The 23,001-nt window shown below is 51.5% G+C and overlaps 1 protein-coding gene across 2 annotated transcripts in view; it reads left to right on the forward strand.

Moving 5' to 3' along the window:
- ELL (elongation factor RNA polymerase II) overlaps window positions 1–23,001 on the forward strand; it is a 55,123-nt gene that overhangs the window by 21,633 nt on the left and 10,489 nt on the right. For both annotated transcript variants that reach the window (XR_001145761.1, XM_004688608.2), the window contains exons 2-6: window positions 11,903–11,950; window positions 15,957–16,078; window positions 16,413–16,576; window positions 17,588–17,853; window positions 21,728–21,852. Coding sequence is in view for 1 of the 2 variants with exons in the window: in XM_004688608.2 (XP_004688665.1) it covers window positions 11,903–11,950; window positions 15,957–16,078; window positions 16,413–16,576; window positions 17,588–17,853; window positions 21,728–21,852 (725 nt within the window). In the remaining variant the exon portion in view is untranslated. The remainder of the gene's footprint in view (window positions 1–11,902; window positions 11,951–15,956; window positions 16,079–16,412; window positions 16,577–17,587; window positions 17,854–21,727; window positions 21,853–23,001) is intronic.

The following is a 23,001-nucleotide window of genomic DNA, read 5'->3' on the forward strand; positions in this document are numbered from 1 at the left end:
GGGGTGCAGGAAGGCTGTAGCGGGATGCTAAGAATGGCAGAGATGAGAGCCACTGCCAAACTGTGGATGGTGGGGCTGAATTCACTGCATGGGGATGAGGAGGATGAACCAGGACAGAGTGGTCCTATATGGCTCAAGTGGGGTATCACAGAGCCGCAGCCACCTCCAGGCATGCCACCATCTGGAATGCACAGTGTGGTTCATCAGTCACACTGGTCAGCTATGTACATGCTCTAGTAAAAAAAAATGGGACCTGTGTTAGCCAAAATGCCAGTGCCCTAAAAGTTGGAAAACCTGAGAGAATTGCCTCATGGCTTCTCTTGCCACTTTGAATTAAGATCACTTGCTTTTGGGGTCTCTCTGGTGACTCAGGAGTTAAGTCTCAGAGCTATCAAGGCATCGCCAGCCACTGCAGCTTGAGTAAAGCCACCCACTGCAGCTTAAGTTTCATTCCCAGCCAGGGAGGTGACCCACATGGTGCAGCAGACCTCTCCTGTCTCACCCACTGCTCCCCTCAGAAGTGTAATTTCAGTAGATCTGCCTGTTCTGCTTCCTATTCTATCTCTGGTGAATCCTCCACCCCTCACTCCCACCCTGTACCTTGGCCTGTACCCTAGTTCTTGTATGCATTAATAAATCTTTATTTAAAAACTTGAAAAAAAAAAAGATTTATCCATTTACAAGAACAGGGGTGTGGGCCAGAGGTAAGGGGGATGAGAAGATTCACCAGAGACAGAGTGGGGAGCAGAGCAGACAGAGTCACTGAAACATACTGCTGAAGGGAGCAGTGGGCCGGTGGGTAGGTAAGACTGCCCTGCCATGTGGGTCATGTCCCTGGCCTGGGATCAAACTGGAGCTGCAGTGGCTCTGACAGCCCCATAGTGCTGTGCTTTAACCCTTTGTGCCACTAGGGAGGCCCTGCATAAGTAAATCTTTAAAAAAAAGATCAGTTGCTATTTTTTTTAAAGATTTATTTATTTGTGCATACAGAACTGGGGTACAGGCCAGAGGCTCAGGGGCAGCGAGAGGCTTCGCCAGAGACAGAGTGGGGAGCAGAATAGGCAGATCAATGAAGTACACTGCTGAGGGGAGCAGCTGGCGGGCGAGTCAGGAGAGGTCTGCCACGCCATGTAGATCTCCTCCGGGGCAGGCGGGAATCGAACTCATGCAGAAGTGGCTTTAGCTTCTTAGTGCTGTGCTTTAACCGGCTGCACCACCAGGGAGTGCAAGTTGCTGTTGTTTTAAGGCAAGTGACAAAACATTCTGGAAAAAGGTTTCAGACTCTGGGCATTCCTACTTTTGAGGCAAGCTCTCCCCCACTAGGGTCTGTAGATATGAGACACTGCACAGTGTGACCCTATTTATGGGGGAGTGCAGGCATTCAGGAAGAGGTTCATCTCCAAGTGACAGAGGGGCTTCTCCCTCTTGTACTTGTGAGGGTCCCCGTTTTGAGTGTATACTTCTCGGTCCATAAGCAGTTGACCTTGAGCTTGGTTCTTCCTCTATAAGAAACTGGCCCTGATCTTCAGGAATCTCCATGGTCATACTGGAAGGCGAGTGGGTGCTGAGCATCTGCAGAATGCGGTGAGAGGCCAGTGTGACTGCCAGGGTGGTTAACATTTCTGGTGGGGTGTTTGAGCGGAGATGGCCATCTTTAGGAGAACAGTAGATTGGTGGATCTTATGTATAAAGGGGTCCAGGTAACAGTGACTTGTGCGGAGAAGTAGCTTAGGACTTTGATCATGGGTCAGTTGCCTGGGCATTGGACATGTTTCTCATAAGGCCGAGTGGTAGGATAGTTGAGGATACCATCCCTACAGATGTTCTCAAGGCATCTGCTCACCACTGGTAGTCAGCGGGCAGAAGGCCCAGCCTGGTAGGGGTGTAGCAGACTGAATGCCCATTCTGTTTCTCTGAGTGAGAGAAGACCTGGTATTCCCAAGACTGACACTGGGCCTATTGCTGACCAAGCCAGGCCTAAAGGGACCCCTGGTTCTTGGCTTTGTGGTGATGAAATCTGAGCACCTGGCAGGAGGTACTCCTCACGTGCAGCAGAGCCTTGGCCAGACTAGGTTCTGTCTCAAGAGAAGGTTTACATTAGCAGACACACAGTAACCCATGGTGGGTACTTCTGAGACACACAGAAGTGTCTGTGTGTCTGTTAACTGGGGCTTAGATCTGAACCAGGTTTTGCAAGCTTCACCTTGACCTACGAGAGGGAGCGTGTAAGCACGGTCTGGGGCCTCTTGAGGTTTGTTGGAGGCTGGTATTGCCTGGAGGCTTTGCTGGGGTTGGCAGATGAACAGGCACTGGACCTGGAGCACATGTCTGAGGTGACAGCACCAAGCTGACCTGGGCCTGGATTGGAGGCTGTGCTTGCTGTATGTGTGAAAAAGGGCACAGGAAAGGACTCTGTAGGAGGCACTGACTGGGGACCATGGAGTTTGGGGGGGCTAGGTGTGCACTGACTAGGTTCACAGGGTGGGGTGGGTCAGTTGGGCACTGGCTGGAGACCATGGGATTTAGGGAGGGTGGTCAGGCCCTGAATGGAAGAGAAGTTGAAATTCTCATCCAGGACTCTTAGCTGTCTGTGATTTGTGCCTCTGTCCTGTGCCAAGCCCTGGGATGGGCTTGTACAGGGGCAGAGAAATTCAAGCTATGGCTGGTGCTGAGTCATGGAACTAGGTCAGTCCTCTGTCCTAACATGGATCCTGTCACTGCTGTGGAGAAATTGTCATGCCACCCCTAGATTGGGGGGCGAAGGGACAGCAGGGATAGTCAGTGAAGTTGGACATGAGTTCAGTGCCCGCATAAAGTTTTAGTGAACAATTGAAAAAAAAAAAAAAAAAACCAGAACCAACTCACCCAGTACACAGGTGCCTCAGGAGGCTGTTGGAAGAGCTTGGGAGTGGTCAGTGCCTTTCCAATTTATCTGCCTTTACCAGCTGTTTCTGTTGGCTTCCTTAAGGACTCTGTGAAGAGGGAGGTCAAGAGCGTTACACACTGAGGTCAGTTCCTAGATTGGGACTCTAGGGTACCAAAGCTGAGCCAGAGAAAGGACTACCAGTCCTGGTTTGGGGATCATGCGTGGGCTTGCTCTGTCTCACAGCGGGGGAGGCAAACACAGAAGATCCAGAAATTCACCCTGCCCCCTTGGGGCCAAAGGGGGCTGATCCAGTTGTACAGGGCTGGCCCTGCCCCCTGCAGGCTGTATTCAGGGCAACGGCTTTTTCCTGAGGAAAGACAGATGGGGAGTAATGAGGGGAGGGTGTGAAAGAGGCAGACCCTGGCAGGGTGAACGGGCTCAGAGGCAGCAGGTTGGTGAGCAGGACAGCTGTGAACCCTGGAAGCAGGCCTGGGATAGGGTGGGGAGGGTGCTCACAGGGGAGCAGAACAGAATTCATGGAAAAGAACTATTTCAAGGGTCATTTGTGTTTCATTAAAAGCTTGGGTAAACTGTGAGGTGGAGGTGATATGAAGCCAATGGCAGCTTTACAGGGTGGGGCTGGTCTTCATGCAAGGTTAGGGTGAGCCTTGGTGGTGGAGACCCCACCTGTCTTGTGACATTGGGAACCCTGGTGTCTGAGTAGTTGAAGAAAGAAATGGTTTACAATGGAGACTGCCTAGCTGTCAGCCCTCAGTCATTGTGTTTAATGTGGCAGTGATGCCCCTGGAGTGCCTGTGCTTCGCGTGGCCCCTCCAGTTGAGGCACAGCTGGGCAGATCATACTCCAGACCCTGCTGAGGGTCTGCACTTCCTGTGACCAGTGTCCCCTGTTCTCTGACTTGTGGGCGTTCATCTGTAGGGTCTTTAAGGGTCATCCAGGCTGACACAGAAAGACAGGAAGCTTAGGGCTGGGGGTGGTCTTACCTTGTGTGTCCCAGGCCCCAATTGGCCATGTTGATGTGTGCACTCAGGGTGAGGGTGGGTGTGGGGAGAAGGGCTTCACACCTGGTGGTCCTGATCTGGGAGGTGCAGGCAGGAATCTGAGGACTGACCTCAGAGTGGGTTGAGGGACTGACTTGGCAGTTTCCTAGAGCTGTTTTTTGGGGAGAGGGAAGGGATATTGATAAAATATGGCAGCTTACAAGGTTTTCATAAACTAAAATTAATTGAAAAAAGAAAAGGGCGGATGAGACACAAAAGAGCAAAACAAAAACAAAACAAAACAAAAAAATGAAAGCCACCTTCTGGGAACAAACAATTGGTTTTTGAAAGAATGAAAAAACAGCCACGGACTGGGGAGGCAAGGGGAGGAGAATCTTTGCAGAACTCATCTAGTAAAGTTTTGTGTTTGGAACATAAAGAACTCTTAAAATGCAATCATCGGCAAATGATACAGTGTGAAGAATTGGTTAGAGATTTGTGTCGCCTCACCAAGAAGATACTTGCCTGAAAGGCCCCGTAAAGGCGCGCTTGCCACTGGCACTGAGGGAAGTGACAACTGGCATCAGAGCGGGACAGCGCTCTTTTTGTAGGGCCCTGGAGCTCCTGATAATCACTGGTGAGCATGTGACTGTTCTGAGTCACAGCCATGTCCAACCAAAGCCTGTGTGTGAACACTTTGAACAGCTTTATTCATTAGTCCCCAATCTGGATACCTTCTATCCTGCCATGTCCTCCAGCTCACAACAGACAGAGCTGGGGGGGTGCTCAACAGTGAAAGAGGGGTCTTGGAGATAGTATTGTGCTGATACGTGTGGTCAGCAGGAGATACTTGGAGACATCTAGGTTTGAACTCCTGGACTATGGAAAAAGAACTTTGGATGGGATTAAGGGCCTTGAGATGGGGAAATGTCCCTCATGGAGTCACAGTGACTGTATAATAGACATAGACTTGACACAGAGAAGAGGAGGCCATGTGCCCACAGATGGATACCAGGTGATATGCCAAAGGCCTAGGACACATGTGGTCATCAGAGGCTAAAGTGTGTAGGAATGGTTCCGCCCACCTCCAGACCCCCCAGAGGGAGTGTAGCCCTGTGATATGTGCATTTCAGTCTAGGGGTACTGAGTTCAGACATATGTCCTCCAGAACTGGAGAGAATTCTTATTATTTTCAGCCACCAATCATTAACATAGGACACTAACACCCTATCATGTCATTTTTGTGGCTGTCTGGAAGAGGCTTAGCCACAGAGGGTAGAAAACCAGCTTGTGATGATGGGGGTTGTCTTATTGAGGTACATGAGAATTCTGGGGGGGGGCAGCTGCTAGCACACTGACAGTTGACTTGCTCACCTAGAAGAACAAAGCATGAGGGAGGGAGGAAGGGTGTTGGGCTGGTGTCAGGTGATTGGATTTTGTTTTTCTAATTCTTAATAACTTTTCTATACATTTCTTTCATTGTTTAAAAAGATTTATTTATGCATACAGAACTGGGGTACAGGCCAGAGGTGTGGCAGGGTAGGAGGATTCACTAGAGACAGAGTGGAGAGCAGAACAGGCAGATCCCCTGCTGAGAGGAGCCGGGGGTGAGAGGGAAGAGGGCTGCTGCCTATGTGGGTAAGTCTCTGGCCGGGGATTAGACTGCAGTGGCTGTGGACAACTTCATAGTGCTGGGACTTAACCTCTTGCACCACCAGGGAGGCCTACATCTCTCTCTATACATGAATTTAGGTAGAAATATTTGCTGTGCTGGCCATTCTGTGGATCCTGTTTATCAGACTTGGATCCTCTGGCGCTCCTTTTCTTGCTTTTATTGGTCACCTTACTCCTGGAGGAACTGCTGAACCCTGTGCTGGCCTCCTGACCTTTTTCTTCCTGATCCATCAGGGAGCATAATAACCACCACCATCCCCAAGTTAACACAACTTAGTGACATTCCCTGTGTGTCCCTGTTTCCCCAACTCAGCCATCAGCTGGCCAAACCTACTGAACCATCCTTTGCAGTCCGTGACTCCTGGAAATGGCCCCTCATGGTTGCAGACTGTACGTAAACCCTCTCCATGGCTTGATAGCCCTGTTAGGAAGTTGCCAGATCCCTGAAAGGCATTTCCCAATTGTCTACTTTACTGAAAAGAGGAGTAAAGGAATTGCCAGGTTAGCAGCCCAGCCTTACTCAGGCTCCACCCGCCCTTTTCCTAGCCATAGCTGCTGTGGGGGCTGGTGGCTTCCTGCTGAGGAGAGGTACCTCAGCACACTTTCCAGAGGCACAGGGATACCTTCCCTGGTTTTCCACAGGTACCACTGTGTCACAGGGATATCAGAATGCAAGGGAGTGCTGCTTCGGTGCAGTGACACTGGTCCAGTGAGCACTTAGGAGCAGGCAGGGTGGCACTGGGACTGTTACCCCCATGGCTGTGCAGGTTCTCACTTATACTCCCCATTTGCACTGACCCTGTCCCTGCCCCTCCTTGCCATATATATCATGTGACCCTGTTCATGGACCCTTTGCTGTCCTTACCTACTCTGTACTGTGGGGTGGAAGTCTTTGCCTATGTGCACTTCGTGTTTTGAGGTATTTTGTGGGGGTGTTCATGTGTAGACAGGATAGATGATCATGGCACCCACTTAATCCCAGCCTCCCCTCTGGCCTCTAATCTCACTCTTTCCATGCTCCTGCACACCATTTTTACTTGTTTTTAGTGAAACATTTTAAAAACAATCCCTGGTATCTTTTTACCTGTTTCTTTTTCAGTGATGGTGTCAAATGTCAATTGATAGAGATGGGTTATAGACAACAACTTCTGTGTTGTGTGGCAAGTATCCAGACATCTCTTGTCTCTACAGGGGCTCCCCGTCAAGTGGATGTCAAGTCTGTGGTAGCATATAACAATCCCTCCTGTTCCCCCTGCACTTATCACGCCTTAATCTGTGCCTCCTGGCTTCTGTCCCACCTGTCCTGCCCCTTATTCCATGTAGCAACATTGTCCAGCAGATCATTGTCAGCTCAGCTTCTCTGCTGCTATACTGCTGATCACTCTGTGGGGTCTGGGCAGCTCCCCTGCCTCCACCCAACAGCACAACCCTACCCTTCTGCCTCCAACCACAGGCAGAGCCCTCTGAGAGGAGTCTGGGTCAGCATATCTATGTCCTCTGGTGAACCTCTCCTTCCTGTCCTTCCTTGGCAATGCCATTGTCTTTATTACATGGTTTCTTTGTTGGCTTAAGCTATTGGTAACATTGTCCTCAGGAGACAGAGCATCCCAAGTAGCTAACAAAAGCTGGCAGTCTGCCATTTGAGTGCCTACACCCTCCTCTGTGCCTGCTGTTTGTGGTACCGGGGAAGGAGGTGACCTCTGAGCCTGTGGGAGCATTGTGACCTCAGAAGATCTGTGGAGACAAGGGCCATCACTTGGAGTGTGTTGCTTGGTCCTACAATGCAATCCTTGCAGCCGCCCTATAACAGCTGTGCAGGTGGGTTGTATCCAGTGGGTTGTATCCTGGATTGTTGTATCCAGTTATCTTGTGACTTGCTCATTGCAGTCTGGGGTAGGCAAAAGCTGCTAGAATGATGGAAACAGACAGTTCTTGAGCTGATCTGTCAAATCTTCCTAACCCTAGGATGCTGCCCTATACCCTGCTGTACAGACAACTTTATATACAGCTTGGGAAGCATATCGGTGTCAAAGATGCTTGGTTCAAAAATGTTCTGATGACTATGTTTGAGATGATGAACTTGTGAATAGCTTTGTCCTTGGGTGTACTTGAGTGCAGCTGGTGCAGAGAATAGGCTTACAACGTGCCATGGCACTCTTTGGCATGACCACTGTTCCTTCATCTCTTAGCATGACCACTGTTCCTTCATCTCTTAGTCATCTTGGAAGCAAGGACCTGAGAGAGGATCTGGTGTCTGGCCCTATCTCTCACATAGTGCGAGAATCCTACGTTCACACTGGAAGAATCCTTGGGAGACGAACACCAAGAACAGCATTTCACTTTACTTGAATTTTCCTCATTTAGCATTTCTGCTGAAATCTAGAGGAAAAAGGGATTTCTTGAGCTTATTTATCATTCTTTCTTGAAGTGTGTGGGTTTGACTGCTGGCTGTGGCAGGAAGTTGGTTAGTGGTGGATCAGCTGATCCTGCAGAAGCTTGTTTCTGAGACTTAGTAAGGGAAATCAAGAGGTTGATGGAGGACTGGCTAGTTCTACTGTTGAGACATGGGCTCACCTCCCACCCCATCCCCTGCTCCACCTTAGGGACTCCCAAGCCTTAGCTGCCACCTTGCTGGGGAGCAGCTCAAGAATCACTCAGGCTCCAGTACTCCTCTGCCTGCCTCTTCTCTTGGTCTTTGCACATACATTCTAGCCCGTCAGCCTCCTCTAGCTCTGGCCGTGGTCGAGAAGATTCCTTAAGGCAGTGAGCTAGGTGGTCAGGGACTCTCTCCTCTTGGTCACCTTGGAAAACTGCTGCTAGGGATTTGTCCGCTGCCGTCCTTGTCAGTGGGTCTGGTCCCAGATGGTCCGTTGGCCCTTTCCTAGGAGCCTGCTCCTGCAGAGCACCGAGGAGCCAGCAAGTTGACTGTCTTGTCTGTCCATATACCCTGACATTCATCTGGTGAATGTTTCTTCAGGCCCAGGTGACCGTCTGCCTGAGTAGACTGGGCTGGGGATGCCTAGTCTGAACATGAGAATGCCCCAGAAGCTGGAGGTGACTATAGCAGGCCCACTGTATCCTCCTGAGGTTAGTCTGAAAGTCCCTATAGGGCTTAGAAAAAATGAGACTGCCGGGCCCTCCCTGGTGGCGCAGCGGGTTAAAGCACTGCACTGAGAAACTAAAGCCACCTCCGTATGAGTTCGATTCCCGCCTGCCCCGGAGGTGACCACATGGCGAGGCAGACCTCTCCTGGCCCGCCCACTGCTCCCCTCAGCAGTGTACTTCGTGGATCTGCCTGTTCTGCTCCCCACTCTGTCTCTGGTGAATCCTCTCACCCTCCGCATCTCTGGCCTGTGCCCCAGTTCTGTACGAATAAATAAATAAATCTTAAAAAAAAAAAAAAAGAAAAGAAAAGAAAAATGAGACTGCCAACACAGAGCAAATGGTCTTTGGGAGGGGCACAGTGAATCCTCACACCATGAGTTTGCTGTGAGTTGGGTGCTGAGACTTGGGTGAAACTTAGATAATGAGGCTAAAGTGCAGCTCTCAACCACAGCCTCCAGGACTGTTCTGGGTCCTCGTGCCTTGCTGCTTTCTATCAGCCACGCAGGCAGCTAAGGCAGGAAGTGTGGGCGCTGTTCCTCAGCGCCCTTTGGCATGTGAGGCCTATAGATGTTTGAAAGTTGCTGACTTGGGGCCTTGGCTGCTGCCCATGTTTCCTTGGAGTTTTTGGGAACAGTAGGCCTCAGCTTTGCTGGGAATGTGAGCAGACCTTTGGCCACACCGCCATTGACCCCGCTGGGCTGGGCACACAGGCCTTTGCTGGGGCTTGTGTTCCAAAGGTGCCCAGTGGACACCCAGCCGCTTCCAAGTGGGGTACCCTAACTACATGCTGAAATGGGAACAGGAATAAGCCCAGCGGCCACCCCCTCCCTGCACTTAATAATATTCAACAATCTTTGTATTCATTTATTCATTCTGTTTCCAACCCACGTCACAGGTGGGCAAGCCCATCCTGGCACCTCACAGTTAAGGTAGGAACCCACCCTGGATAGAACTCCCTTCCATCACAAGGCACGTCACATATACACACCCACACTTGCTCTGGCTGGGACCATTGAGTCATCCTTGAACGTGGGGCCTGTGGCGCACACAGTATTAATATTCTACTCAAGAATGTCCCTCAGCTCTCTGTAGTTGGTCCCTCTCCCATACGACAGGAGGCACACGCAAATCTGTTTTCTATGCCTTTAGTTTTGTCTTTTCTGTAAGTGCATGGTTGTACACGGTGGACTCCTTGCGCTTAGGCCATGGGTTTTGAAGTGTGTACATGTTGTGCCTGTCAGTCGTTTGTTCCTTTTTATTTCCAGATAGCGTTCTGTCGTTTGTCCATCCATGGATAGCCATTGTGTTGTTGCTTCATTTTAGGACCCTTAGGGCAATTCTTCTTTGCACGTTTACATATAAGTTTTTGTATAGATGTTTATGTTTGTACCCACTGGGTGTATTCCTAGGAGTGGAATTGCTGAGGATGAGTTTAGCATTATAAGGAATTTCTAGAATATTTTCTACAGTGACTGTACTGTGTGTGTTCCCACTCACAGCAAGCTAGGCTTCTGGTGTATGGTCAGTTTCTTGTAGCCGTTCCAATAGGCACATGCCACCCCCTGCACTGTGCTCTCTTCACTTTATGATGAGTCCTGATGCCCAGCTACCCATAAGCCTTTTAGATTACTCTCTTCTACCCAGTTCCAGTAAAACCTGGAACATTTCCAAGGGCCTGCCATGCCAGGTACCCTCTGGTGCTGTGCTTCTCCTCTGAATGACAGTCCTGCACTGGGTAGATGGTTGAATTGTGGGGTGTTGGGTTAGTTCATCCCGAACCTGCTTTGGGGAAGTCTCACCCCTCCTCAGCAACTTGTGGGTCCTTTTGCCTGCAGGTTGGTTCCCTGTTCAGGAGCAAGACAGAGACTGGATACCACCCCTTGTCGCTCCAAGGGGTAATGTACTTAAGGAGTGTAGGGCAATTTCTAGAGTATCAAGTTCCTTGGGGGTTAAGTGCTGGCACTCAGCATGAGACTTCTTGACAGGAGGGGAGGACTGGGTAAGCAAGGGGTGTACTCTCACATGCCCATAGCGACTGGTGGGAATACCGGTATTGAGAGTCATGGCCAACCAGTTGGTTGCCTCACTCCACCCATATAGAGCCATTCTTCCCATCCCATCCAGATCTCCCCTTCCCATCTTGACATCTGGAAGAGAGAGAAGACATTGGAAAGAACTGAGCAGGAGGCCTGAGCCGTACACTGGCAGTAGAGCTGAGGATGCCCAGTTCTGCTGTGGTACAGAGGCAGAGGGGAGATGTGCGCTGAGAGAGGGAATCTTGGTGATAGGCCAGGACCTGTGTGGGCTTGCTGTGCTGCGCAGAAGGTGGTTTGGGTGAGGAAGGGGCTAAGTGCGAGGAACTAGTTCCGGGGGCAGTGGTTGAGGAGGGGGTGCTGGGAGGCCAGGTAAGGAGAGGGTGCTGGGTTCCCAAATGGTTGAGAGGCTGCAGCCTTCCATCTGGACATGCATGTTCTTTTTTTTTAAGATTTATTTATGCATATAGAACTGGGGTACAGGCCAGAAGTGCAGGGGCCGTGAGAGGATTCACCAGAGACAGAGTGGGGAGCAGAACAAGCAGATCGACAAAGCACATCGACGAAGTATCCTACTGAGGGGAGCAGCAGGCGGGTCAGGAGAGGTCCACCTCACCACATGGGTCACCTCTTGACTGGGGATCGAACTCATGCTGCAGTGGCTGCGGCTAGCTTCATAGTGCTGAGCTTTCACCCGTTGTGCCATCAGGGAGAGTCCCTGGATATCCATTATCTTTCCAAAATTTCACCAGATATCTGATCTCTGAATAGCTGATTTTAAAATAATTATTTTGGGAATTTTTAGTGTACATTTTCTTATGGCATTTGGAAATTCCATTCCCCTAAGTGCTGAAGCTGTGACATGGCCACTGGGCAGGTGTCCTGCCATGGTGGATGCTGTCTCCTGCCCATGCGTGGGGGGTCTGCGAGGCGGGACGGCCTTGGCTGATGCTGTTTGGGGAGAAATGTGAGAGCCGGCTGGTGCCTGTATCTCCACAGTTGCCTCTTCTGTACCCCAGCCCTGGCCCCTTTGCTCTTTAAGGAACTCCTGTTGATCCTTCAAAACTGCTCTGGTCGTCGTTTCTATAATTTTCACACGTTTGTGTGTGTTCTCTTTTGCCATTCCTAAAAACTGTGTTCCGGTCCTCTGTATGTAAATGAGAAGTGAGTCTTTGGATTTACTGATAACTTTATTGACACATTCCTACTTTGCTTTTTTGCAGGATTCTGTTTCACTGAGACCATCAATTCGCTTTCAAGGAAGTCAAGGGGTGAGTCACTTTTGTCTTCAGGGATGTGGTGTTGTCTTGGCCTGTTGTGGCTCACTGGCACAACTGCAGGTAGCGGCAGCATTTTGCCAGCACCCCCCAATCTTTTGCACCTCCTCTGGATGTCCTCAGAGGTTGATCCTATACTGGGGCAGGGGGCACCACCAGCAGTTAGGTTGTCTGCGTGCTGTGGGCAGCTCGCTTGCCCAGCAGCCCCGCTTTCTTCATGTAGCTAATATGTGCTTGGCTCCCAGTCCCTCAGCACCAGCTCTGACCCCGCCTTCATGATTTGAAACAGTAGTCTGAAAACCCAAGATTTGGAGCTGTGTCTCCCCAGGGAGGCACTCACCCTCCTCAGTGGATGAGCTCTGTGGTTGGTAGTTTGGATTTTGATATTAGCACTCCCTTTTTCTGAAATGTATTTTATTCTAAATGCCCAGCTTATGGAAGAATTAGGGGATGAAAGAAAGGGTACAGAGGTATCGCTCAGTACCTGTGCAGAACCACAGTTCTGCCTCCCAGGTCTTGGGACTCCTGTATTCTCTGCCCACTGAACATGCCTTGGACCACACTGATTTTCCTTCACACCTTCATTGCAAGGCTTTCCTGATGAGTTGCCTCATGCGTCTAAATTAGTTTCCACCTGGGCCAGCCTGCTGCTTACAAAATAGGGAGTCTGGAGAGATGTCCAGTTTGTGTGTGACTGTGCATGTCTTTGCTGCATGTGTCCCTGAGTCTGCAAGTGGTCTACATGTTTCTGCATGTGGAGATACAGAAGCAATAGGAAGTTTATCTCAAGCTCACAGTTGTGAGGCTAGCAAGTCTGAAATGCCAACTCTACAGGCGTGAAACTGCAGTTTATCTGTGGTCCACCCAAAACATCTAAGGTCATCATCTTAAAAGTTCCCTGGCCATGGATGTTGCCATGGCACCCTAAGGGTGGCGTTCCAATGTCTCTGGGGGCTGCAGCTTGGCTGAAGCAGAGGGCAGGTGTGCAGCAATGATCATCATACTCTAGTGGGTCTGTAGTCAGGGTTGGTGAGATATCCTGGAAAGACCTAGGCCCCTGTCCTTCATGCCTCCTCCATTTGCCACATCAGAGTTTGTGGTCACCCTTTTCCTTCACCCTTTATATTCCCAGGTCCTAGGTAGTGTTGAAGTAGATGGGTCTGCTGCCATACTGGCCCTGGGGTGCCCTCTGGTGTCCATGGTCATTCCTCAGCATCTGAGGAAGGGTGAAATTGTTCATTCCACAGTGTCTCTTTGTGGTCACTCATGGAAAACATGCCCTGTATTGCTCAGTACCTGAGCAGAACCAGAACATCATATCCATGCCAGAGTTAGGGGTTCTATTACATAGAATGGTAGTTAGGGAGCCCACTATCTAGAATGGTATAGAGTCATCCTTTGCCTGTTTATCCCTTCTCCTGGGTGTACGCGTGTCTGACTGGTACTCATGTGTAGCTGTCTCTGTACACTTGTCAGAGCAGACCCTGGGTCTGCCCCAATCCGTGGCCTCTAGAACACACCTTCCTCCTCCTGGACATTGATAGGCCATGTTTCCTTTTCCCTGCCAGGTATGAGGGCCTGCTTTCCTGGCCCTAAACTGCATTTCTGAACTGCACCTGGACTGCAAATGAAGCCCCACAAATCTGGGGACTCAATGGAGTTCAAAGGAAAGAGATAAAAGGGTTCTGGGGACCCCTTTTACTTCACCATCAGTGAGATGGTGACCCTCTTGGGTGCTCAGGACACTTGGGCTGGTCAAGTTTGTTTCCTGCTTCGAGTCCATGTATGTTCACAGATTCCCACTCTCCCCACTAATCAGGAATTGAGGCTGACAATACTCAGCTAGACTTGAGCCAGCTGAGGGTACCCATTGTCCCTCCAGGTAGCTGTTGCCTGAACTGGCAGACAAGGATGCCAACTAAGAGATTGGGTCTTGTTAGGACAGGTAGGGAGGGAACAAACATAGGGAGGGAGGATCAAGAATTAATTGGAGCGGGGAGACCTGGGACATCATAGTGGCAAAGGGTAGATTTCCCACATCGAGATTCAGGTTTGATTTGCCAGCCTATGATGCCCAGGCTTTCTACCTAGTGGGGCAGCTATGGTGTGTGCCTCTGGGTGTGGTATGGCCTGCAGTGACTCAGAACTGAGCCTCCACCCATGAGTGCGTACTTCCAGTGACTTCTCACGTCTGAGAGGACAGGTGGCACAGGTAGGTGCTCATTGCTGACCAGGATATGTTATGTGCAGTCAGGAGACTCAAGGCCCCAGGTCTTCCAAATGCTCCTGTAGGGAGAAAAAAAGGGGGGCGTCCCTGATGGCTCAAGGGGTTAAAGTGCAGCACTGTGAAGCTGTCCAAATGCACCTGTGGGGCTATGGATGCAGTGTGTGGTGTCTTCACGTGTGCGCGTGCATGTGTGCGCCTGCGTGTGCGCCTGCGCCCGAGTGCCTGTGTGGTGCACGTGCACTCTCACTCATGCACATCTTCTGGCTTGAGGTCAGTTATCAGAAGTGGTCAAGGGGTGACTTTCCGGACACTGAGTGTGAACCACTCCTCCCCTCTCAGATCCCAGTAAATAAATACCCATTATGTTCAGGTTCGGGCACCACCACACTGTGAGTCCCCAGAGGCAGCGGCTGGGTGGCCCATGGAGAGCTCTGACCTTACCTGCGTCCACTGTGTGCACCGGCTCCTGTGTCTGCATCAGCACCTCAGGGCCAGGCACGGCAGCAGCGGGCTAGAGGGGTGCTGGCAGGCCTTGGGCTGGGAGGCACAGTTCTTAGCCTCAGACGCTGGCGAGTGCCAGCCGAGCATGCACTGTCCGCATGACTGGAGCAGGGGCTCCCAGGCTCTTCCAGTCCCAGTGCCTTGCTGGGAAGTGCTTCCCTGCACTTGGCTCTCTGCACATCTGGGTCTCCTTGGAGCAGGATCTGGCTGTATGTGGGGAAGGTCATGGGGTATTTCGGGACAACTTTGGAACAGGTATTCATGCACTGCTCTCAGCATCCCTCTTTGTGGTCCAAGCCTATGCCCCTGGGCTCTGGGCAGTGCAGGGGTTCAGTCTGGTGCTGTGTTCTGTCCAGTGTTGATTAGGTTTGTTGGTGTCCTCAGCATACAAGGTGGTGACACAGCCTGGGTACTGTGCCTGATTCCTTCCTTCACCCTCCATGTAGTGTCCAGCTGTGCTAAGCCCTGCACTCAATCCCAGGGATTTGTTTCTATGGGGCTCCCTGGTGACAGGTTTCTGGAGGCCCCTCCTGCGAGTGGGACCCTGCTCCCCTCCTCAGCAGCCCCTTGATATTTACCCTGTGAGAGTCCCCTGGAATCCACTGGCCTCTGGGTGAGGTGGTTTCCCATCTGCTCTGAACTGGCACCTGGACTGGGAATAGAATGTCCAGAATGCCAATCTGTTCTTGGGGGGCCGGGCTCTAGAGGTACTTTCCAGAATCAGAATCAGGGTGTATTCACATAGCTGAGTTGGTCTTTCAGGGAGCTACCTGTCTAGAGCCCTGCCTGCCTGTTTATGCCACAGGGTAGTGAGTGGACACTTGGGTAGAGGTCATGTCCAGTAGGGGAGACATAGAGAGGGTGTTGCTGAGTGGCAACAAGGGTTGGCAGTCCTGCTCAGTGTGCTCTTTTGGCTGCCATCTGGCTCATTTCTTCCAGGATGTCCTGGGCCACATCTCCCATTTGGTGGCGGGAAAGCATGTCAGGCTGCAGCTTCTTAGGCCTGGCTGCCACCACCATTATTGACCAGACCTATCCCCCAGCCCCCATGGGAACTAAGGACCTTGGGTGTGGCTTAGGGTGGGTGGCAGGGATGGTGGTGGGGAAGGGCTGCTGTCCTGCCATGTCAGGAACACAAAGGTGTGTTTTAAAGGGAAGCACTCGCACGCGGTCTTGTAAGGGTGTGGTGTGTGGCGGGCAGGGTGAGTGCTGGCCTGACCTGCAGTCCCCTCCATGCTGTGGACCTGCTGGTGACATCCTCCTTCTCCACAGCACATCTGCATCCCTCAGCCCGATTGCCCCTCAGAGGCTCGGACCTTCTCCTTCTACCTCTCTAACATCGGCCGTGACAGCCCCCAAGGCAGCTTCGATTGCATCCAGCAGTATGTCTCCAGGTGAGGTGCTCTGGTTCCACTCATGGCGGACCCCACCATTCACTGGCTTCTATCCTTGGTCCTTCTGCCCTCACCCTTTACTCTGGTGTCTCCCCACCCCTACCATGCCCCTTAAACTTGGCATCTGCGGCCCTGCCCTGGCCTGGGCCTTGCCTGCCACTTCTGGCCCCAGAGCCACTTCTCTCAGTGACTCCTTTCAGGGTGTCCAGGGCAGTGAGTGCATGTCCTCAGTGCTACCTCTTGCCCTGGGGCCTGGGCTTCTTACTTCTTCCCAGTCAGGAAGTGTTGTAGCCCAGCCAGTGCTGACCCCCGGGCTCTGGCCCTTGTCTTGTAGCCGTGGGGATGTCCATCTGGACTGCCTGGGCAGCATCCAGGACAAGATCACTGTGTGCGCCACTGATGACTCCTATCAAAAGGCTCGGCAGAGCATGGCGCAGGCTGAGGAGGAGACGCGTAGCCGTGGTGCCATCGTCATCAAGCCTGGAGGCCGCTACATGGGTGAGGAGTAGGCAGGCTGTGCTGCGGGGACTGTGGCTTGGGGCTCCGCTGTCTGGGAAGTGGTAGTCTCAGGGCCCATCTAGGCTGAGCCAGGAGAGTGGCTGACAGGTAGGGCCCCTGCAGGACTAGTAGCTTCGTGTGAGGGGCGTGCTCTGCTGGCATGTTGTTGGGACCGATGCGGCATTTGCTTTCTTCCCACCCTCAGGTGGACTCAGTGCCCAAGAACTCCAGTCTGCTGGCCTCTTTCCCACGCTGTAGCCTCGGGGCCCTCTGCCAGGCAGGGGTGCACTTCTGGGAATGCACTACCGTGTCTTGTTCCTTCTACTGCCAGCCTTGCCCTCATGCTCAGATGCTCCTCTCCAAGGCCCTGCAGCCAGGGACCTGCTGCTTGGTGGGGCCAGTGAAGGACCATGGGGTCAAGAACAAGAAGGAAACACCTGATTCCCTGCTCCTGGGAAGACTGTGACAGCTTGGCATCTGCCTGGAGCCACTGTGTTAATCTGTGTGGGAAGCAGGAAGCTCCTGCAACCTATGTGGCTATGGCTGCCCCTGCCAGAATCAGAATCTTCATGTCCCTCTCTCTCTTTTTTTTTTTCCATAAAAACATGGTTGGTGCAGAGGGCTAGTGTAGGGCTGTGAAGTGGTTTGAGGCTCTCTTTAACATATGGGTGGTCATTTTTGGTCCTGGTATTTAGGACACTCGTGATGAAGCTAATTAAGCAGAAGCATACTTCTGCTTTCGTCGCTCCCACTCCTAAGACTGGGCTCCATGGCTACAGGTGCGCCGTGTGGGATCAGCAGGCAGTAGTGTCAGCCCCCCAGGATTCCCACAGACAGACCAGGCCGCCCAGCAACTCCTTGATGGGGAGATGGGAGTGTCGTTCTCAATTTCCCATGTCCTAAGCTTGTAGACATCTGTCTGCTTGCTTGAGACCTTGGCACTATATCCCAACAGAGGGACATGGTGATCACCTCACACCCCTCAAGTCCAATCTCTGGTTCTCGCTGCAGGCAAGAAGGTTCAATTTCGGAAACCTGCCCCAGGAGCCACAGATGCCGTGCCCTCCCGGAAGCGAGCAACCCCTATCAACCTGGCAAGCGCCATCAGGAAAAGCGGTGTTGGCACCATCGGTGGGGTGTCCCAGAGACCCTTCCGAGACAGGGTGCTGCACCTCCTGGCGCTGAGGCCCTACCGGAAGGCGGAACTGCTTCTGCGACTGCAGAAGGATGGTTTGGCCCAGGCGGACAAGGATGCACTGGATGGCCTCCTCCAGCAGGTGTGTTCACTTTGGGTCTGGGTCAGCATGACCTCTGCACACGACTGCACGTGGGGCGTGGGCTGGGCTAGGTGTCCAGGGACCAGGCACTGGCTCAGGTCGAAGCCAGTGCTCTCCACACAGGCATCAGGCACAGCTCAATATCCAGGCTTTAATGCACAAGCGTTACAGCATCAATTGCAACTTGGAGACCCGACCTTCATGTGAGTCAACAAGCGTTTGGGCTCACCATCAGCTGTGACTCCAGGCAGTGGTCTCTGTCTAGACTTCCACTGACACCTCTGCTGGAAGGGCCGGTAGTGCGGGTGCCGCTGGTGGGAGAAGGGTCCTGACAGGGGCAGCTGCAGCTCGGAAGCAAGAGGATGACTTTGCAATAAGGGTGGTATGTTCAGCCTCCTTCCCCAGACTGTTTGGGCAGCCAGGCCCCGGGAATGGGAGTGGCTCTCTGTGGCCTCCTTGGAGGGCAGCTGTTAGGGCCACAGGTCCTCCTAGAGCAGGAAGTCAGTAGCTGTGTCTGAGGATGAATGCCTGCATTGGCAGCATTCTTCAGCAGCCTGGCAGAGCAGCCAAGGGCTAGTAGGAGCTATACAGCATGCTTATTAGGCTGTTGCATTTGTCTACCTGTACTTCAGCTGAAGTCTTCTCATAACCCATCATTCCCTAAAGATTTGGGCTACTCCCTGGTGGTCCAGCAAGTTAAAGCTCCCTGGTGGTCCAGCACTGCAGAACTGGCTCTGGCCACTTGGGTGCAAGTTCGATCCCCACCCTAGAGCTGATCCACATGGCACAGCAGACCTCTCTTGTCTCGCCTGCTGCTGCCCTCAGCATTGTACTTCATTAGTCTGCCTGTTCTGCTCCCCACTCTGGCTCTTACCACCCCTGTACCTTTGACCTGTACCCCAGTTCTGTATAAATAAATAAATAAATAAACCTTAAAAAAATTTTTTGGGGGGCTAAAGGCAGGGTGCCACCCATCTCCTGCAGAAAACAACAGAGCTGTGGCCCACACGTTGGGTGTAGCTCTATACTGGTCCTATCCCACCACCGACACTGGGTCCATTCACAGTGCCTTCCCATCTGTACCACGGGAGAGCTCCATTCTGGGTCCTGGCGCCCTTATATCAGCAGTTTCTGATCCTGTGTCCATTTGCTGGCCCCTCTGTGGATTTGGCCTCATTAGCTGCTGTTTGAATGCAGAGCTCATGCTGCCTAGATCAAATTTCCATGTTTCTCTGTGAGCTCAGCACTCCACTCTTGGTCTCTTAGAATATAAATCCATGGCTCCCTCACCCAGTTTTCTTTGGCAGATGAACTCGCCAGAGCATCCTGAGAGCTCTGGAACTTTGACGGGTTGTTACCACGGGGCTTGTTTGCTTGGACAGTCACACGTGGCCTTGTCCTCAGGAATTTGAGAGAAACACTTGGGAGACCCTTCCCCAAGTGGACACCTTCCAGAGCTGCCGTTACAGTGTGGGGAGACAGGTTAGGATTGCCACATGACAGGAGAGGAAACCAGGACTGACAGCATGGGTAAAACCCATGCTGCCCCTGGATGTGCCTGCCGGCAGCCACCCAACTTTCGTGGGACTCTTTATTCCCTTCTTCTTGCCCTGTCCGTGCCCAGAACATAGAAGAAGCACACCAGCCCTTGAAACATAGTTGGCTTAGTACATCACCGCCCTGAGATTCATTCTGAGTGGCCTTTAGATTTGTGGGGCCATGCTACTTCTCTGGAGAGGGGTGTTCTGGAGGTGCTAATGTGGTTCTGCCTACCGGGCCTACTCTGATCCTTTTCTGGGACCAGTGGGGATCCTTTTCTGTTAACCCTGGCTTCTCCAATTCCCTTGGGTTTTGCATGGGCATTTGGCCTCTAAAGATGGGTCTTTGCTGTATCCCCGGACTTCTAGAACAGTCTGCGCACTTAGTTCCTCAACTTTTACTGCCCAGCTGAATCTCTCCAGTGATCGTGAGGATGCAGAACCTCATCATACTAGGGAAAAGGGAAGGCTCTAGGGGTGCGATTAACCCATGCTGGTCATTTCCAACCTCCCCTAGGTGACTTGGGGCCCTGGTGATCAGTTTTGATGACGCTGCTCTCCTCAGAGCTTTCCTCCTTTATTCTGTAAGAATTGAAGGCATTTATTACAAATTTGTAAGCTTGAGAGCTCCCAGACTCAGCCTTCACAGCAGGGGTGCTAACACTGGGGTTTTCTTCCAGAGAGATTCAGCAAAATGTATCAGGGACCACAAAAGGACCTTTAGTCCATCCCCATCCTATTGGCCAAGGAAAACAGGCCAGCATGGACAAACGTGCACAGTAACATCTCACCAGTCACATGTCTGTCTGGTGAGATTCCACTGGATGAAATACTGCTTACCTAGGAAAATCGCTAATTGTGGGATTGTTGTGACCTAGAGTCTTCTTCTAGCCCAGCAACTAAAAAAGAGCAGTGCTGTGGCAGCCCTACAGCCCCATATATACACACATGCATAACTCACGTATTTACTCAGACACAGATATACCAGAGACCAGGGTTCCCAAAGACATGCAGAAGTACCCTTCCTGTGACAGAACCTTCAGGTGCCTGACAGACAAATGTTTTAAATCTCCTTCATGAATAGCTTGGCTCCAGAAGCAATCCTGCCTCAACCAGTTCTACCCAAGAGTTGCAAATCTGGGACTGCTATCATATAACTATAGAATGAGGGGTTGTAAACCACCAATGTTTATTATCACAGTTCTGGAGATTAGACATCCAAGATCAAGATCCTGGAAGATTCAGTGACGGATGTGGCCACTACCTGGTTCACAGGTGACAAGAGTTCAGACCCTTGCCAGGGAGGTGACCCACATTGTGCAGCAGACCTCTTCTGTCTTACTCGCTGCTCCTCTCAACAGCTTATTTCACTACATCTGGCTGTTCTGCTCCCCACTCTTGTCTCTGGTGAATCCTCTTGCCCTCCCCCACCTCTGGTCTGTACCCCAGTTCTTGTATGCATTAATGAATAAATATGTATACAGAAACTGGGGTGCAGGCCAGAGGTGCAGGGACAGTAAGAGGATTCATCAGAGACAACATAGGGAGCAGAACAGGGAGACTGATGAAGTACACTGCTGAGGGGAGCAGCAGGCAGGTCAGGAGAGGTCTGCCATGCCATGTGGGTCACCTCTGGGGTTGGGGATCGAACTTGCACTGAAACGGCTGCAGCTTGCTTGCAGTGCTGCACTTAATCTGCTGCGCCACCAAAGGAGAGCCAATAAATTAAAAAAAAAAAAAAAAAAAGATTTAAGGGCTCTTCCTGGTGGCCAGCAGGTTAAAGCACAGCACTAAGAAGCTAAAGCCACTTCAGCATGAGTTCAGTCCTTGCACCTGGAGGTGACCCACATGACACGGCAGATCTCATCTCTCCTGACCCATCCACTGCTGCTCTCAGCAGTGTACTTCATTGATCTGCCTGTTCTACTCCCCACTCTGTCTCAGGTGAAGCTTCTCACCGCCCCCGCACCTCTGGCCTGTACCCCAGTTCTGTATGTATAAAAAATAAATATTTCAAAAAATTTTTAAAAAAGATGTAATATGAATTTTGGGAAGAACATTCATAGCATTCATAGCATTGTGGGGAAGCTGATGATGGTGTGTTGAGTATATAGACTGCAGCCACCCTGGCTTCTGGTAGCTGTAAGGTAGTGAGTGCATCTGGACCCTTCTGCACTCCAGGATCATGCCCTTGTGTGCAGGTGTGAAGGTGTATTGTTACCATCTATCCCTTCCATTTCTTTCTCCTTGCATATCTTTACCTCCCTCTTCTCCCATCAAATGCTTTCAGGAACATCTGCCTCCCCCTTGGAGGTGACCCTGGCTCTGTCTTGCAGGTGGCCAACGTGAATGCCAAGGATGGCACTTGCATGCTGAAGGACTGTGTGTACAAGGACGTGCAGAAGGATTGGCCTGGCTACTCCGAGGGTGACCAGCAGCTGCTGAAACGGATGCTTGTCCGGTAATGTCACCTTTCATCTCGTTATGCCCACTCCCTGGGACTGAGACAGTTCTCCCAAGGATGCTGGTGTGTCCTTGTGTGGCCCGAAGGTCCGCACAGCCTGAGAGCAAGATGGAGGGTTCCATGGAAACTACTTCCCACCATACCTCCATCAAGGAAAAGATCAGCTGCACAGAGTTGGGTAGAGGACGGGTAGAGGACCTTCTTGAACCCCAGAGTGCTCAGAGAGAAGACCTTAGCCCATCCCTGTGACCGCTTCCCTTCCTGTCATCTGCCCAAACCTGTGCATCCCCACAACATCTGCTGAAGACCGCTTCCTTAATGAGGACTTGGAGAGCACGAAGCAGAGGGAAACGTCACAAAACAGAACTCCCAGCAGACATGCTTAAGTAGTGTTAATTAAATGCCTCCCCTCTTAGGTTAATTGGCACCTGAGGTCAGGAGGGCCTTGGCAGCTCTGGGGATAAGTGGGTAATAGGCCCCCAGCTCAGGCCAGCAATTAATGATTTCCTTCCCGGTCAGGCCTGGTGTGGGAATACAGCTGTGAAACGCCTCTGAGCAGGCCGATGTGCTAATTAGCCCTTAAGTGATCTCTCAGGGACTTGAAACTATTTATGAAGTTTTTTTTTTTTTTTTAAAGTACAGCTGTTTAAAGCAGTAATTGCATCTGAAAAACAGAGCTGAGCTGGGGCCACTCTAGCGAACCCAGAGTTCCTCATCAGCCCTCTGGGGCCTTATTTACTGTCCTGAGCTCATTGCTGCAAGACCAGTATGAGAGGTCTGGGTACCTGGGAAGCAGAAGACCCCTCATTGGGTATCTCCCGTTGGCTCAGACCACCATGACTCAGGCTGACTGTGGTGGTTTATCCATTACACATTTGGTAGCAAAAAGTTCAGTGTTGGAAATACTGAGTACATCCAAGTGCTTTGATAAGGCAGGGAGCTCCCTGGTCTGTTGCTGTCCATCTGTCCTTCCTTTCAAACCTCTTGAGAGGTGCCTCAAATCCCTCTTCTCAAATTTCCCCCCAGGGCCTGTCTCACTAAATTTCAGAGGGACAAGTCTGAGTGTGAGTAGCATGTGTGCTTGTATGTGTACATGTACATGCTTGTGTGTGTCCTAGCTCATGTCGGGTGTGGGGAAGTGTTGGT

This window comes from Condylura cristata, unplaced genomic scaffold (genome assembly GCF_000260355.1).
Source record: "Condylura cristata isolate star-nosed mole 26May11 unplaced genomic scaffold, ConCri1.0 scaffold00024, whole genome shotgun sequence".
Lineage (NCBI taxonomy): Eukaryota > Metazoa > Chordata > Mammalia > Eulipotyphla > Talpidae > Condylura > Condylura cristata.